Below are 17,493 nucleotides of genomic sequence, written 5' to 3' on the forward strand. Positions count from 1 at the left end.
TTAGTATAATAGTATAAAACACTTAATAATTAATTTATTTAAGTATTGAGAGATAAATGTAAGCAATCAGAGACATGATCACGCTGCACACATGAGATGTAGAATCGGCCACTCAAGACTTACACACACATTTATTGAACAGGGAAGAGAAACCTATGTGTAACTTGTGTGAGAATATTTTGATGGTAAAACATATTTGAACAGAATGTATATGTTTAAATGATATTAGAGAATGTTTTTATTCAGGAAATATTTGAAGGCAAATGTTTAAAAATGTGTTTTCTGGAGGAATTTTACAATATTTATCATTGATCAGACTGAAAGAGCTTATAAGACTTTATCAGTGTTGCTGTTATTTGTGTGTTTTTAACTGATTAATGATGTTTCAGAAACACTTATGATTGTCAATTATATACTGAATATTTAATACAAGTGTTGTCATGAGTATAGCCAGTGCTGCTGATGTAGCATTAAAATATAAATATAAGTGAACAGAATGTTAATTTGAATAATTATCTCGTTCTTCAGTGAAGCTCCTCCTCCTCCAGTGAAGCTCCTCCTCCTCCAGTTCAGATATAAACACTGGAATATTCCCATCAGGCTCCAGTGTAGAGTTGGTTGAAGGACAGCGAGAACATGAGTGATCCAGAACCCTGCAGAATTAAACATGAAGACACTGAACAACAAATAGGTTGGTGTTTATTCCTGATCAGAGGCAGCTCAGGGGGTTGTTGGGCTTCTGGGGCTTCAGCCCTGAATGTTTTTTCCAAACCCTGAATCCTTTGGGTTTAAGTTTGTCAAAAAGTAGTTTTTCAACACATTATGCAGAAATATTTATACCGGTTCATTATTGCTTTCCCACAGGATCAATAGAGCAATATCAGCTGGGTTTTCTCTACCGCTTCTCTTTATTTAAGAGTTTTTATCAGAGGCAGCCCCACGGCACAAAGCACTTTTTCTCCTTTCAGAAAGCAAGTTTACACACACACACACGCACACACACATATCGTGGTTCTGCATAGCCACGCCTCCTGTCAGTCACCCCACACACTCGTCTCATCGCTGCACCACAATTGTACTTCATGTTTGTTACCGGCTTTAATTTCGTATTAAAGTAACCTTGTTGGAAATTTTGAGAAGAACGTTGGGTTGCTATTGTAACTACTCACGCAAGAGAGTCAGGCAGTCTTGTCTTGCTTTGTTTAAGATTTACCTCAGGTTTTGACTGACCGTTCCGTGTGGTCTGACCAGATGCTGCACGCACAGGCTGTTCTGATTAGCTGAGTTTTGGTTCATTCAGGTGTATTTATGTGAAAGTTGAGTCTGATTATAATTATAACTAATTATATATATATATATATATATATATATATATATATATATATATATATATATATATATATATATAATTAGTTATATATAATTAGTTATATATTTCATTATTTAATGCATAAAATAGGCTAGTTTTTTTATAATTTGAGTTAATTGATCTGAAACTTTTAATTGCATTTTCTTTTCTTGCAAATTATAAAAGTAGCATCTGATTGATAAAACGAACCTGAATACCTGTGTGTACAGGGCCACAATGACTTTTATTTTATTTTATTTTTTTACATTGAAACAATTGCATACAGTGTCTTCTGTCTACATGACTGACAAACACGTCAGAAAAAACTGCTGAATATCTGCGAATATTTGGTTAACTTTTAAAACAAATGTTCTCTGGGTTAGGGATGTTAGTAATACATAGAAAAACTCAAAGCAGACTTCTCCTGAGCTCATTAACCCACTGATGACAGCCATTTTGTGATGGCTTTTAAGGTGGTAAATGAGGTTTGTTATGTTCCCTTGGGAAGTTTGGACTGAACTGGAGCAAAGGCTACCTGATCAACATTACATTCCTCAAACACTTCAATCTAGACGCAGTCACCTCATGCTTGTGTTGTGGTACAATCTGTAAACTCCACCCAATAAAATAACGGCTTGGTGTTTAAACTGTGAAATCGTGACGATATTTAGTTATTGATCATGGGCCACAAATATCATTATCGTGATAATAATATGATTAGTTGTGCAGCCCTATACCCTTTCATTATGTTCTTGGCTGTTTTGGACTCATTGACTTCCATTATAACCACATTTTATTACCGCAAAGCCGTGACACTAAATAATCATGCATTCTAGATTGTTGGTGTTTTCCTGTTGGGAAGAAGTAAAATGTGTCATTTGTTGGCAGCAATAACCCTTTAGATAGGCCCGTTCAAGAAAAGTTTCTGTCTTTTTTTTATATGGAGTTCAGTAGAGTAAAGCCACAGATTATAGTGTGCGTGCATGAATACACTTTGTAGATGGGCCAACAGTTTTAACCCAAAAATTACCAGTCTAACAGATGAAGAAGAGCAGGAGTCAGAAATTTAATTAAAAGAAAGTTTACTGTAGATAGTTTGTAGACCGCTCTACATACAACAAAAATTAGACTTTTAATAACGTCATTAACTGCATCATACATATAGGTGTTTTTGATGCGTCTTCTCCTCATAACGCCAAAAAGAACTTCAATTACACTTTTAGTTTTGATCGTACAGATAAGAGCAATACATCAATCGAATCTGTCAGGTGTCTAGTTTTTACTGTGTACACTCACAATGACTATAAGTGTGTGCTTCGGCAAAATAAGGATAATAATGTAGGCATTCTCTATTCTCTGTGAATGATTTTTAGAAACACGTCAGTAAAATGCACTGAAACTCCACGAAAACAAAACACAGACTTGAGACATATCTATAGAAAGCTTGTGTCTACTTTTAAATGCAGCGAGTCCATGTTGAAAACAAACAATGTTTAATAAAGTAATCTGTATGAAACTAACGCTATGTCTAGTTTCTCAGTCTGAAAAGCTTTATTACATTCGTCTGCAAGAGACGCACGCAACATGTAGACTGTGGTTAAAAAAAACACGTCATTTAAAATTAACTGAAACTCAGCAAATACTCAATAAAGAGGCATGAGAGATCAACGTAAAGAAAGCTTGATATGTCTAGTTTTGCATGAACCAATTCAAGTCGAAATCAAACAATCTCTTTTCATGTAATCTGTATAAAATGGACTGTACGGATTCTCCTGTATCGCCTCATTACAGCTAACGTGATCCTGCCCTCAGTGATCATGTTAATGTTCACTGTTAATGTACACGCTCCCCGAGACATGGGATAAAACGACAAGCTTTATCATAGATACGCGCGCTACATGAGTGAAGAAGCACTTCGGATGGTACTGGACAGGCGACAGAATTTAATTTCTCCTTAGAGGAAGAGCACGGCTCTGCTGACGAACGCATGCATTTTGAAGAGCGTCTAGACCCAGCGGAGGATAGAATTCCTGTCGAGTAAGTCTTTTATTCTTACCTTTATGATTTATACGAAATGTCTTTACAGGCCACTTATAGTTACATTGCTGTACAAAGTGTGTCCTATAACGGATATAGCGTATAATGATAAACATTGGCCTATATAATAAAATGTAATGTTATATGAATTAAACAATTATATATGTATATGTTATATGTATAGATTACCATAGGCTAGTGGTTATGTTACCACAGCAACTATTGAATTAATAAAACAAATTATTTCAAGTACTTTACTTTAGTATGGTTCAAAATAACTACATTATTCACTAAATTACTAATAGTTTTTTTTCATGTGAGTATGGTAAACTTATTTGTGGTTGATCGTGTTAAAATATAGTTTCTTTGTTATTTGCATTCTGTTCTCTCATCAAGTATGCATATGCTAAACTATTGTGAAAGATATAAACTGACAGTTGTTTACAAAACAGGTGCTGTTCAGTTTATAATTCCTATGCGGTAACGGAGTTTATTAGGTGAATTAGTACTAGTATCAGTGAACATCACAAAAATGTTAGTAATGTAGTTTATATAATCAGCTTGTTTATTTTTTTCCAGATGTGAAAACATCAGCGGTAAAGAGAGACTGATGCTGACATGGCGCCACAGGCTCTGAGATTCCTTCATGAACTCCTACATGAAACTGGACCACAGCTAAGATCATGTAATGCACGCACTGGGCTTTTACAAATCTTACACCATTTATTCTTACACTCTTCATATATACATTGTTGATTTTTGTCCTGAATGTGTCTTCTGTACACAATGTTTCATGTGTAAATTCAAGTGCACGCCTTAAGTTATATGTAAAGTGTATTTATTAGTAACTTTATCAGTTGATTTGCTATATGTAAGTTTATATAGTTTACAGAGTTGTATACAGTGTACTGACTCACAGAAGTCAGGCCACACTCTCAGGCAGCCATCGCCTGACCGCTTTATGCAGCTTAAAGGACAGAGCTGTCCCAGGAGACGCTTGCTAATACCCAGAATTGGACCACAAGCCAGATGGCCATTCAAACCAGGCGTAGACCTGGACAGTCTTGTCCAGCCTAGCACCTACTTGTGCTGCAAAAGGGATCATTTGTCTCGATGGGTTATTAACCAAGGCTGAACTTGGACCTGAGTGTCCAACATCATATGACCTTTATTGTTTTAGAAAATTGTATTTATTTCTTCAGGAAGACTCAGAGTCATCTGAGCCTTTGAGCATCCATGCCCCCTGGCTTTTACCCTTTGCAGACTGCCATGGCAGCGTCCTCCTGCTGGTTTCCTCTTGGAAAGGAGAGACAGTAAGGCCAGTTAGTTAACATCAAATGCCCTGCTGTTCACATCCATGCTTTGGCTAGCCAAATAGTAACTGACTAACCAGAGGTGACCCGGGACTGTCTGCCCTCTTGCACCCCTTCCTTGGGTGGCTTTCTCTGCCCGCTGCCGTCACCGTCTCTTCTGCCTCCTCCACCAAGGCCCTATTGAAGAGTCTGCTGTGTTCACGTGCTTGTAGAGGGCACAGGTGAAGTGTGAATAATTTATCTGAGGTTGAAGTGTCATGACGCATGAAGTGTGCCATCTTCTGGCGATCCTCTGTAGAATGCATTTTTTTGCCTCAGAGACAGACAGAACCTTTTTAGGGTTAAAGCCGCTGGCAGTCACACAGAAGCATTACATGCATATTCACGTGCGTTGCGATGGCTGTCTGGATGTCAGTGAAGGTGGGTTTGCCAGGAGGCCCCATGCTGGTCCACACAGATTGAAAATATTTGTCCAGGGTCCTGCAGGGACTGGCTCTGGAGGTAAAAAAAAATAGGTAGCCTGCCTCCCACCCGGGAGACTAGTCCACAGCTCTAAGAACCTCTGGAACCAGCTGGATTCTTCCTTGTTGAGAGACAACTAGGCAGCACCAAAGACTCACAAAAGTGATCTGGCCATGGAACAAAACCTTGTTTTCACTGGTCAGACCCTCCATCCTAAACACGGACTTGGTCGTTCGAGACCTATCATCCTCCCCAAAAAATACCCACCATCCTCCAACTGGACCTTGGTTGGTCGAGACGCTCACTTGACCAAAGCTTGCCCAGAGATAGGTCACTATTTCGGGGGTTCATCTCAGCTCAATGCCACCCTTCCAAATCATTTCTTCCATACCCCCCAAACCAGACCAACTGGCCAGAGATCATCATCCTTTCTGGGACAAGCTCCGGCACCGCAGGGGGTCCTGGAAGAACACCTGTTCTCCAGCAGTGCCCGGGAACCCCACACTTAAGCCCAGGAACATGGACTTGGCTAACTGCACGCGCCAGCCAGATGCACCATTGGTGACCCACTTGGCTCGTGCACCGGTTCTACCACCTGGATATATTCAATTTCAGATAGCTGAGGTGCAGCAGCCTTTCCCACTTCCACAACCTGAGGCCATGTTCAATTTTGGAGGTGGCTGGGGTGCACCAACAACACATAGTTCTACCACCAAATTATATAAGGTTTCCATGTTCGCCTTGCACAGGTTGATGGCAAGTGGCGGGCATTGGAAGCATTTGCTGGGGCAGCCACCCTGCCTAAAGACCCCCTGATTCGTTCTCACCGTGCCAAGATGTGCCGCTAACGGCTCACGGGAAACGGATGCACTTGCTTGGGCAGCCAGCCTGGCCAAAGGCCCCCTGGTTCTTTCTCACCATGCAGAACTGCAAGACCACCAAAAACTAAGTTAATTTTTTTTACCCCTTCGCCAAAAATAAAATGGCAGGTCAGTGATTATTGGCGTTGAGAGCACCTCCAGGTGCAGGACATATTGACAGGTAGACCGGGAAAGGTGGCCTCCCTTTGGGGATGGCCTGGCTTTCTTGGACCTGGGTCTAAACTCTAGTGGTGAGCGTCGTCAGTTTCCACCGGTCAGACCGACCATCCTCCAACTGGACGAATCATTCCAGATGCTCACTGGAAAGACCAACCATCGGCCAAGCTGACTTGGTCATTGCAGAGACCTACCATCCCCCTAAACTTGTTTTCAAACGAGGAATTGTGCCACTGGTGCTCTCACAGCCAAGGGGGGTTGCAGTAATTGCTCGCTCCATTCTGGTTCGTTCTCACTTTGCCAGGACGCATAGTCAACGGCTTGCGGCAAACGGACACACTTGCTTGGGCAGCCAACCTGGCCAAGAACCCCCTGGTTTGCTCCCACTGTATAGAACTGTAAGACCGTCAAAAACTAAGTCACTTTTTAACGCCTTCGCCGAAAACGAGATGGCAGGTCAGCGATTAATTGGCGTCGGGCATGTACCTCCAGGCGCGGGACATCCCAACAGGTAGGCTGGGAAAGGTCAGTGTTGTCACCTTGTGCCAATCGCTCAGATCTACCATCCTCCAAATGGACCTTGATTGTTTCAGACACTCACTAGAAAGACCCACCATCCCCTAAATGTACTTAGTCATTTCAGAGACCTACCATCCCCCTAGTTGAGAGTTGGACGCTGAAAATTTAATTGTTCCGAACAGCAAGAAAGACCCCCCCCCATCCCAGACAGCAAAAACCATCCCATCCCCAATACATTTTTACTTCCTCACACAAGTGTATCTTGAGTTATTTTGTGTAGTAGTTAAATATATTTTAAATAAACTGCAAAAAAACTACTTATTTTTTCTTCAGATTCTTTCTTGAAACTCTCCCCTCTAAGTTACATACCTGTCTGATGGCTCATTATGCAGGTCTTTGTCTTCACAGGTGTGAATCATTCCATTAGTAATGATAGTTCACGCCTTCTCGCATAGACCATTTTCAATTTAAAAAAAAAAAATTCAATATATTGTTTTCTGTGAGCAAGTAAACAAGATGATTTTCACATCATTTTGAAGCAAAAACATTAGGCTACAAGATCCAGTTCTCAAAAGTCTTGTGAACAAATGTTCTCTGTGTTTCACAGCCTTGTTTTCGTGACTTCAAAATTTTAGGTTTTCACTAAGCATGCATAAACGTTTCTTTCTCAAAAACACAAACATACATGCTGCTTGGCTATTATTGTAACCCAGCTTGTGCTATTTACAGTGTTATCACACTTTAGCCATTAATATGTTTTTAAGATGCTGAAAACAACTCAAATGTCAGTGCATGTCAAAACTTCTCCAGGGCCCACACCCTTAGACCCTGGGGGTTAACCTGATTGTTAAAACACAGATAGACTAAAAACATTTCCTCTTGTCTGTGTGGCAAATATTCAGCTGTTACCCCAGAACTTTTTTTTCTGATGTGTTTACCAGTCAGACACGGAATGAACAAGTATTCCCTGTCTGCTTTACAAATTTTAATAACTGTACTTTATAATGTGTGACTGGTTGATGTTTCATGACTAAATTAAGAATTGCATTATTTACAAACCATTTGTATTCGAGAGTAGTTTGACTTTTAAGATCATTCAGAATGAGTTAGTAAATTATTAATAAACGATTGAAATTAACATGTATATATCTTATTATATGCATCAGGCATATTATATATCAGGCATAAAGTAATGTTTACTACTATATATATGTTAATAAATGCTTTATTACCGCAATTTCATGCAGTTTTGTGACCTAATCTAAAGTGAGGTCTATTTAAGCCTTATAAATCCCTTATAAATGACAATTAAAGGCTTGGTATCAAATGAACAATAATCTTTGCAATCTTATCTAAAAAGTAAAATTACTGTAAAGTTTAAACATTGCTGAATAACAGGAGTGTCAAAATTGGATAAAACAACAATATAGTAATTAAACGATATAATAGGATGCAATGTTTAAACTGTACTGTAATTTTATTTTAGATAAGATTGCAAATATTTATTTTTTATTTGATAAAGTTTCATTTGTGGTATAGGAATGAATAAAGTTGTTTATTTTCTTTTTTCCTGTTTTAAACGGACCCTTTAATTGTCGTTTATAGGGGATTTATAAAGCATGAATAGTCCTCACTTTAGATTAGGTCACAAAACTGGATGAAGTTGAGTTAATAAAGCATTTATTAAGATACAAATAAACTATTAGTATATGCCACTATTGGCATTGACACTATCGCTATTTGCTAATGCTTAATAAATGGTTTATAGTGTGTAGTTATTATAAAGTGTTACCACATTTGGTTGTAATTATAAATATAAACAAATAATAATAGGCAATTTACAGCTATCAAATCTTTGTCTTATCAATATGACCACAAATTGCTTTGATCAATTATGTAAGAAACTCTGAAAACTAGACTAGAGAATTTACAATAACTTCTATGTTAAGCGACTTTGACATAATTTACATTGTAAAAGCGATGGAGAAAGAAAGATGAATTGAATTGTATCTGCTTAAATGTGTATATGTGTAATGGACCAAACTAAATATGATCTTATTTAATTTACATTAATGTGCATCAAATTTCTGTGCGTGTAGCCAATGTTTCCAGTGTCTTTTCACTTCACAGCTTTTGATGAAAGTTTTTAAGACTTAATGAAAACTAATGTTTTTTTTTTATTTCAGACCTAATTGAAGAGAATGAGGAGATTAAAGAGGAGGAACATCATGTCAAAATTGAGGGAAAAAATCATTTACAGACTGATGGTATTTTGAAAAGGAGAGGAAAGAAATGTACCTGCACACAGTGTGGAAAGAGTTTTGGAAAAAAAGGCAATCTTAAGATTCACATGATGATCCACACTGGAGAGAAACCATTCACATGCACTCAGTGTGGGACGAGTTTCAGCCAATCATCACACCTTAATGAACACATGATGATCCACACTGGAGAGAAACCATTCACATGTACTCAGTGTGGGAAGAGTTTCGTCCGCTTGTCATATCTTAATCAACACATGAGGACCCACACTGGAGATAAACCATTCACATGCACTCAGTGCGGGAAGAGTTTCATCCGCTCGTCATATCTAAATCAACACGTGATGAGCCACACTGGAGAAAAGCCATTCACATGCACTCAGTGTGGGAAGAGTTTCAGCCAATCATCAAACCTTAATCAACACATGAGGACCCACACTGGAGAGAAACCATTCACATGCACTCAGTGTGGGAAGAGTTTCAACTGCTCATCACACCTTAATCAACACATGATGATCCACACTGGAGAGAAACCATTCACATGCACTCAGTGTGGGAAGAGTTTCAGACACACATCAAACCTTAATCTACACATGAGGAACCACACTGGAGAAAAACCATTTGCATGCTCTCAGTGTGGAAAGAGTTTCATCTGCTCATCACACCTTAATCAACACATGAGGATCCACACTGGAGAGAAACCATTCACATGCTCTCAGTGTGGGAAGAGTATCGACTGCTTATCACACCTTAATCAACACATGAGGATCCACACTGGAGAGAAACCATTCACATGCACTCAGTGTGGGAAGAGTTTCAGCCAATCATCACACCTTAATCAACACATGAGGATGCACACTGGAGAGAAACCATTCACATGCACCCAGTGTGGGAAGAGTTTTAGCCAGTTATCATCCCTTAGTAAACACAAAAAAATCCACAGTGGAGAGAAACTATTCACGTGCACTCAGTGTGGCAAGAGTTTCAGCCAGTCATCATCCCTTAATCTACACATGAAGATCCACACTGGAGAGAAACCATTTACTTGCACTTAAGCTGCAGTCACACTGGACTTTTCTCCCCATAGACATCCATTCTTGCGCACGGGAATGCGTCAGACCGGAAACGCAAGTTCGAGCGTCAACAAATCACTAGGAAGACCCCACACGTCAAAGAAGGTGAAGCTCCAGGACATTTAGTTTGCAGTATACCAGGGCCTCAAGTTTAGAAATCCAATTCAATTGTCCTGTGTTGCTTCTTGTATTAGAAAGAATCTTGAACCTAAAAGTAAAGAAACTTAACTATTTTACTAAATTTTAAGTTGTTGAATAGAATACAAACTTGATAAATATTTTATGATTTAGGCAGAGCAACAGGTATTAAGTTTTACAATATTAATACACTGTGATGATCCTAAGATTCCAGGTTGGAGTATGTGGTAAATCCTGTCTGGATGCCTGCATTACTCTTCAATGGATATATAAGAGTTGTTGTGCTACCCCAGGACGCTGTGGCTACTCAGGAGTCCTCATGTCATGACCTGCCATCTTATTGACTCTTTAACCTTATGGTTTTGTTTTGCATTACTTGTATCATGTAGTTAATGTGTTGTAGTGATTATATCCTAAGTTCTTCATCTTCGTTATTATCCATAGACATGTGTTGGTTACTTTGATTGTTCTACGAGTTACATTTTATAATAAATAATTTGCATTCTAGTTATTTTGTTGGTTAATTTCCCTTATTTTGCGACTCAATCAAGCGGGTCATAACAGTTTGTAAAATATGTCCGGTTGTATACAAGATCTTGTCCTTTCAGTCATGACCATAGGTGAGAGTAGGAACGTAGATTGAGCGGTAAATTAAGAACATTGCCTTTCAGCTCAGCTCCTTCACCACAACAGACAGTCACATCAACTCCATTACTGCTGCCGTTGCACTGATCCATCTTTTAATCTCACATTCCATCCAAAACCATTACATCCAAAAAACTGCAGATACTTGAACTCCATTTGGGGTGAGGACTCTCCTCAAAACTGGAAATGCCCACCTTTTTCCAGTCAAGCACTATTATTTCTGACTTAGAGGTGCCGTTTCTTTGCTGAAGGTCCATTTCCTATGAAGCCAAAATGACAATGTTATCTGCAAATAGCAAAGACAGTCCTAGCCTACACCTACAATTCTGTCAATAAAAAATTATTATATTTTTGAGATTAACCTAAAAAAACACATTTATAAAATGAATAAGTAGACGGATAGACATTGTAGTGGTGGAAGGGGAAGTAGGATGGCTTGTTCAACCATAAACCAAGATGGAGCTCTCTCAGGAGGGATGGACAAGTGCATGAGATGTCTCAAACTGAAGGCATAATAAAGAAATAAATGCTCAGGAAGCTCCAACCCTTTTTTTATCAACTGGCTGTTCCAATTCACTCATATGCAACCTAGGGTGCTTATTGTTCCAGAGAAATTAATTGACTAAATTATCAAACTATTATAAATATTAAGCAATATTTACAGGGATAAAGTAAAGGAGGCAATTCATTTAGAGTACGATAGTTTGTTATTTTAAGTACCTCACAGAAGTGGTTCTTAATTCTAGTGCTTGTGCAAAATGAGTTGACAACCGTCCCAAATTAATTCTAGTACTTATTGCTAGATCTTAGAATCACACCTTAGAAACCACAAAAGCAGAGATTTGGCTTATCTTTAACTGCTTAAGATCAATTTGCACCAGGGGTTCGTTCTTTGTGCTTGCATTACTCAGCTGGATTTGGATATTGACGATTTGACATGATCCAGGATTGTCCGTTTAGTTCTTACAGAATCATCTGAGACTTGTTGTCATAGCAACAGTTCTGGAAGCTCAAACCTGCTAGGGAGCAGGCTCATTTCATATACACAGGATTAGATTGGGTCAGGTGTGGCCAGGAAGAAACTTTGTACCATTGCTATGCCCACCAAATTCCCTAGCAACTTGTTTTACGTGCCTGAGTCACTCCGGACCAAGGTTTTACAGTAGGGCTCACTCATTTGAGCTAGCCTGCCACCCAGGAGCAGATAGCACCCTTGGGTTAATTAAGCAATGGTTCTGGTGGCTCTTAATGGTGTGGAACAACACTGGTCAGTTTGTGTTGAATTGTCACTGGGTTACCCCCATCCAGTGGCAACACAGTAGTCCTCACTGTGGTGGGCAGATTCTTGAAGGCACCACACTTTATTCCCCTCCCCAAATTACCTTCATCGAGGGAGACAGCAGCCATTGTCTTGGACCACTTCTTCCGTATTCATGGCCTCCAGGTTGACATTGTTTTAGATATGGGTCCCCAATTTGTGTCTAGGTTTTGGGCAGAATTCTGCTGACAGCTGGGGGCGACTGCTAGCCTTTCTCACAAGCACCATCCACAGACCAAAGGCCAGGCCAAGCGAGCTAATCTGAGGCTGGAGAGGGTCCTGTGTTGCATTGCATCCGGGAAACCATCATTTTGGAGTTCTAGATTCACTTTGGTTAAATATGCATATAACTCCCTTCACATCTTGTCTATGGGCTTGTCTCCATTTCAGTGCTGCTTAGGCTACTATCCCCCTCTGTAGACTGATTTTACAAGGCAGCCATTTTAAAAGCGAATTCGAAGCTGCATTGGGAAGAAACCCAAAAATATTGCCTGGAATCATACAGGAATATTGTGTACCTGGCTGTACATCTTAATCACAGTCATTTCTGCTGAGCACTGGTGAATAGTATGGCAAATCAGTGCTGTTTAGGAACACGCTCAGCTGCACTTAAATGTTAAGGCAAAATAGCAATTTTTAAAACTTCAGTACCAGGACAACACTATTACAGACAACACGCGGCTGTGCTATAGAGGACTGCATTGTTTTATTGCTCACCTGGTTACATAGGCTGAAGCAGGGAATCGTGCCCACTTAATTACTCTTAAAGAGATTGTGATTTTGTTTGATGCCTAATAAGCTTTTAATTGTTTAAATTAAACTGAACTGAATGATATTAAAGTGATGTTTACACCATATCTGCGTTTTGATATCGTGGCAACAGCTGGAAGTTTGTAGTCAACAGCATGTTGTTGTAATGTTTACAGTGCTGATCCTATACTTTCATGTTTTTTCCTAAAGCAGCCTAGCTTTCATTTTTTTTAAATGGTGGCAGCTTGAAATAAGCATACTCTCCTCCCAAGAACCAGATGCCATTGTTCCCTCATGCATTCGTTCATTCAGAGATGCCTCCAGACATGAAGGATCACCAGAAAAGGACTGGCAATAGGAAAGAAGCATCTGCTCCCTCTTCACATGTGTGGTCAGAAATTCTGGTTGTCTTAAACAACATTCCTTGTAGACTTCATTTACATAAATTGGGACACAAATTCATTGGACCATTTCGCATTATCAAGGTGCTCAGGCCAGTGTTGGTTCAACTCAAATTAAGCTCCAAGTTGAAAAACATTCATCTGCTTTCTTAGGTGTCTAAGATCAAACCCATTCTTCTCTCCCCCCCTGCAGCCCTTAACTTCTGCTCCTCTGCCTCCCAGACTGGTTGAGGTTGCACTCACCAACACAGTGCACTGGCTCCTGGGTGTGAGGAGGAGAGGTAGACAGGTTATCAGTATCGGGTAGACTGGAAGGGTTATGGTCCAGAGAAGAGATGTTGGATTCCGGCTCTGAATATACTGGACCGCTTTCTCATTGATCAGTTTCATCAGGTCCACAGTGAGTCTTAAGGGAATGCCAGGGGACGTTTTTGAGGGAGGGGGTACTGTCACCGTACCTCACGCTTTTGCTCTCTCCTCCTGTTCTAGGTTACAGATTACCTTTTGTCATCTGCTTTTATTTCCGCTCTCTCATTGATCAGTTTCATCAGGTCCACAGTGAGTCTTAAGGGAATGCCAGGGGACGTTCTTGAGGGAGGGGGTACTGTCACCGTACCTCACGCTTTTGCTCTCTCCTCCTGTTCTAGGTTACAGATTACCTCTTGTCATCTGCTTTTATTTGCAGTCACAGGAGCTCTCGTTTCCCTTTTTCCTATTTATACAACATCATTTCCCTTCATGTTTGTCAGTATGTTATTAATTGTTTGTGTGCATATTCTTTTGTTACTCACCCTGTATTTGTATTCAGGACAGCCAGTGAGCGAGTGTCTAGTTGTTTTTTTTCCACGGCACTTCCTCAGCGCTCACCCGACCGGGTGTTTAATTTGATTTTTGCTTTTCCCAGGACTCACTCCCTAATAAAGTCTTGTTGTTTTTCTGCATTTGAGTTCACTCTTTTTTTTTACTCGTGACACAAGTATTTTCTTTCTCATTTGTGTTTAAATGTCTTTAGACTTTGGCATGATGTCTAGTTTTGAGGCTCTTTTGGTCTACTTCACTTTGTCAGACAGGTCCTATTTAGGTAATTTCTTGATTGCAAACAGGTGTGGCAGTAATCAGGTCTGGGTGTGGCTAGAGAATGTGAAGTACACTGGACACACACAGACAGATGCCCATACCCCAATGAAAAAACCAACACAAGGGGTCGTCACAGCAGAGAGTCAGCTGTTTTTTCTGAAAGGTTTACCAGTCAGGCACAGAATGAGAAAGAATTCCCTATCTGCTTTACAAGTTTTACAAAAACATGTTGTTTTGTTGTGTTTACGAATATATACAAATAAAAAACTGCCCATTGATAGCTTTCAAATTTATGTCTCATCAGTGTAACCAAAAATGACTTGGGATCAATCGTATAAGAATCTGCCAAAATGTGTATATGTGTAATGGACACCAGGAGGTTGATATGACAAGATAAATCTAAATATGATCTGCTATGTTTTTACATTTAATGTGCATCAAAATTAAGGTTTGTGTAGCCAATGTTTTAGTGCTTTTTCACTTCAGCTTTTGATGAGAGTTTCTATGACTTATTAAAAACTGAACTTTTTTTTCCAGACCTAATTGAAGAGTATGAGGAGATTAAAGAGGAGGAACATCATGTCAAAATTGAGGACAAAACAAATTTACAGACTGATGGTATTTTCAAAAGGAGAGACAAGTGTTGTTTTACCAGCACTCGTAGTGGAAAGAGTTTGGCAAGCAGAAGCAAACTTAAGATTCACATGAGGATCCACACTGGAGAGGAACCATTCACATGCACTCATTGTGGGAAGGCTTTCAGCAAATCATCACACCTTAAACAACACATGAGGATCCACACTGGAGAGAAACCATTCACATGCACTCAGTGTGGAAAGAGTTTCAGCCAATCATCAAACCGTAATAAACACATGATAATCCACACTGGAGAGAAACCATATACATGCACTCAGTGTGGGAAGAGTTTCATCCAATCATCACACCTTAATCAACACAAGAGAATCCACACTGGAGAGAAACCATTCACATGCACTCAGTGTGGGAAGCGTTTCAGCAAATCATCACACCTTTATCAACACAAGTGGATCCACACTGAAGAGAAACCATTCACATGCACTGAGTGTGGGAAGCATTTCACCCAATCATCAAACCTTAATATACACATGAGGACCCACACTGGAGAGAAACCATTCACATGCACTCAGTGTGGGAAGCGTTTCAGCCAATCACCATCCCTTAATGAACACATGAAGATCCACACTGGAGAAAAACCATTCACATGTACTCAGTGTGGGAAGAGTTTCAGCCGATCAACACAGCTTAATGACCACATGAAGATCCACACTGGTGTGAGAGAGTATATCTGCTTGGAGTGTGACAAGACTTATATTAGAGCTGTAGATTTGAAACAGCACCAGAGGATTCACACTGGAGAGAAACCGTACAAGTGTTCACAATGCAATAAGAGGTTTAATCACTCAGGAACCCTGAAAACTCACGAGAGGATTCACACTCGAGAGAAACCGTACAAGTGTTCACACTGCAATAAGAGGTTTAGTCATTCGGGAACCGTGAAAAAACATGAGAGGATTCACACTGGAGAGAAACCATACAAGTGTTCACACTGCAATAAGAGGTTTAGTCACTCAGGAAGCATGAAAAAACATGAGAGGATTCACACTCGAGAGAAACCATAGGCATGATCAGTGTCTACAGAGTTTCACTCGTTCGGTGCAGCTTAAAAAACACATGGGCTGCATCTGAAACTGCCTACTAGTCAGTAGGTACTGCATTTGAATTTAAACGTAATACTCGGCTGTTAAAAAGTATGTTCGATACAGTATGAATGGAAGTTGGATGTACTACATCTGCCATTTTGTCATGATCATGTGACTTACCCGTGTTGCGTCACTTCACTCCCATTCAAGAATTGTCTTACGGGGCATCATGGGATAGCGTAGCATCCATCAGTTGCTCACTTCTGAAGTAGTAAGTCATCCGGCTACTTCTCGCATTCTGATTTTCAAATTCTCAATTTGGATATACTACTCAGCTCACATACTGATTTTAGTGTACTATATAGAATGGAAGTATGCGATTTCAGACACAGCCATGGACAGAAAGCTGCACACACAACATAAATGCAGCAAAACATTTTCTATTGTGACAGGACGTTTTTATGTCTAAATAATGCTTGAAAAGACTGATTAAACACAATGCTGGCGGCTGAGAGAAGAACAGTTTCATAAACATCTGGTAAACAGCACCTCTGCGGCATGTCACATCTTTGCAGTGTTTTCTGTTAGCTGTGCACAGATACTGAATAGCGCAGATTTGTGCAAGCTCATAGAAAAGATGTGGCGTGACGAGGTGGGCTTTTGGTCTAGTGTGTGCCCCCCTCAGAGTCTTTTAAAGTCTCTTTGCGAGTGATCGTACAGGTGCGGATACATCTGTACAGCTCTGCTGCTCCACTCTCCAGTTTATTCATGTGGCTAGTGTTGTTGTTTTAGATGATGTCCTCTGTCTGACCCCCTGAATGAGAAACAAATCGCTGGGAAGAAACTGCACATCAAACAAGGTGGAGCTCCAGAACAGTTCGTTTGCAGTATACCAGGGCCTGACGTTTGAAAAGCCCATTCATTTGTCCTGTGTTGCTTCTTTTATTAATAAAGTTTCTTTACTTTTAATTTACTCTCACCATCCTTTTGAGTAAAATACAAACTTGATGAATATTTATTGATTGAAGTAGAGCGACAGGTATTAAGTTTTACTATGTCAGAACACTATTTGTAAAATATTTCTGGTTGTATGCGAGATCTTGTCCTATCAGTCATGACAATTGGTGAGAGTAGGAAGTTAGATTGAGCAGTAAATTGGGAACATTGCCTTTCAGCTCAGCTCCTTCACCACAACAGACCAATACTGTATTACTGCTGCCGCTGCACTGATCCGCCTTTTAGTCTCACGTTCCATTTCTCCCTCGTGAACAAAGATTCTTGAACTCTATCGGCAGAGATGGCAACGGTACACACATCCTTTACTCAAGTAGAAGTATAGATACTCATATTTAAAATGACTAATAAAAGTGAAGAAGTACAGCCTAAAAAATGTTCTAAAGTAAAAAGTACCCATTACTACTTCCTGTTTTAGTTT

At 39.8% G+C, this 17,493-nt stretch overlaps 1 protein-coding gene across 1 annotated transcript; it reads left to right on the forward strand.

Moving 5' to 3' along the window:
* The first annotated feature begins 541 nt into the window (after positions 1–541).
* On the forward strand, positions 542–17,027 carry LOC130221824 (oocyte zinc finger protein XlCOF6-like). Its single transcript, XM_056454425.1, has 3 exons — positions 542–691; positions 8,903–9,990; positions 15,084–17,027. The coding sequence occupies exons 1-3, from the start codon at positions 637–639 to the stop codon at positions 16,035–16,037; spliced, it is 2,097 nt and encodes a 698-aa protein (XP_056310400.1). The 5' UTR covers positions 542–636; the 3' UTR covers positions 16,038–17,027.
* The last annotated feature ends 466 nt before the right edge of the window (positions 17,028–17,493 follow it).

This window comes from Danio aesculapii, chromosome 3, assembly GCF_903798145.1.
Source record: "Danio aesculapii chromosome 3, fDanAes4.1, whole genome shotgun sequence".
Classification (NCBI taxonomy): Eukaryota; Metazoa; Chordata; class Actinopteri; order Cypriniformes; family Danionidae; genus Danio; species Danio aesculapii.

Coding starts and splice junctions, on each gene's coding strand:
- LOC130221824 (XM_056454425.1), top strand. CDS start 637: ATGAGTGATCCAGAACCCTGCAGAATTAAACATGAAGACACTGAACAA. Junction 692..8,902: donor AGACACTGAACAACAAATAG/GTTGGTGTTTAT, acceptor TTTTTATTTCAG/ACCTAATTGAAGAGAATGAG. Junction 9,991..15,083: donor CATCATCCCTTAATCTACAC/ATGAAGATCCAC, acceptor CTTAAGATTCAC/ATGAGGATCCACACTGGAGA.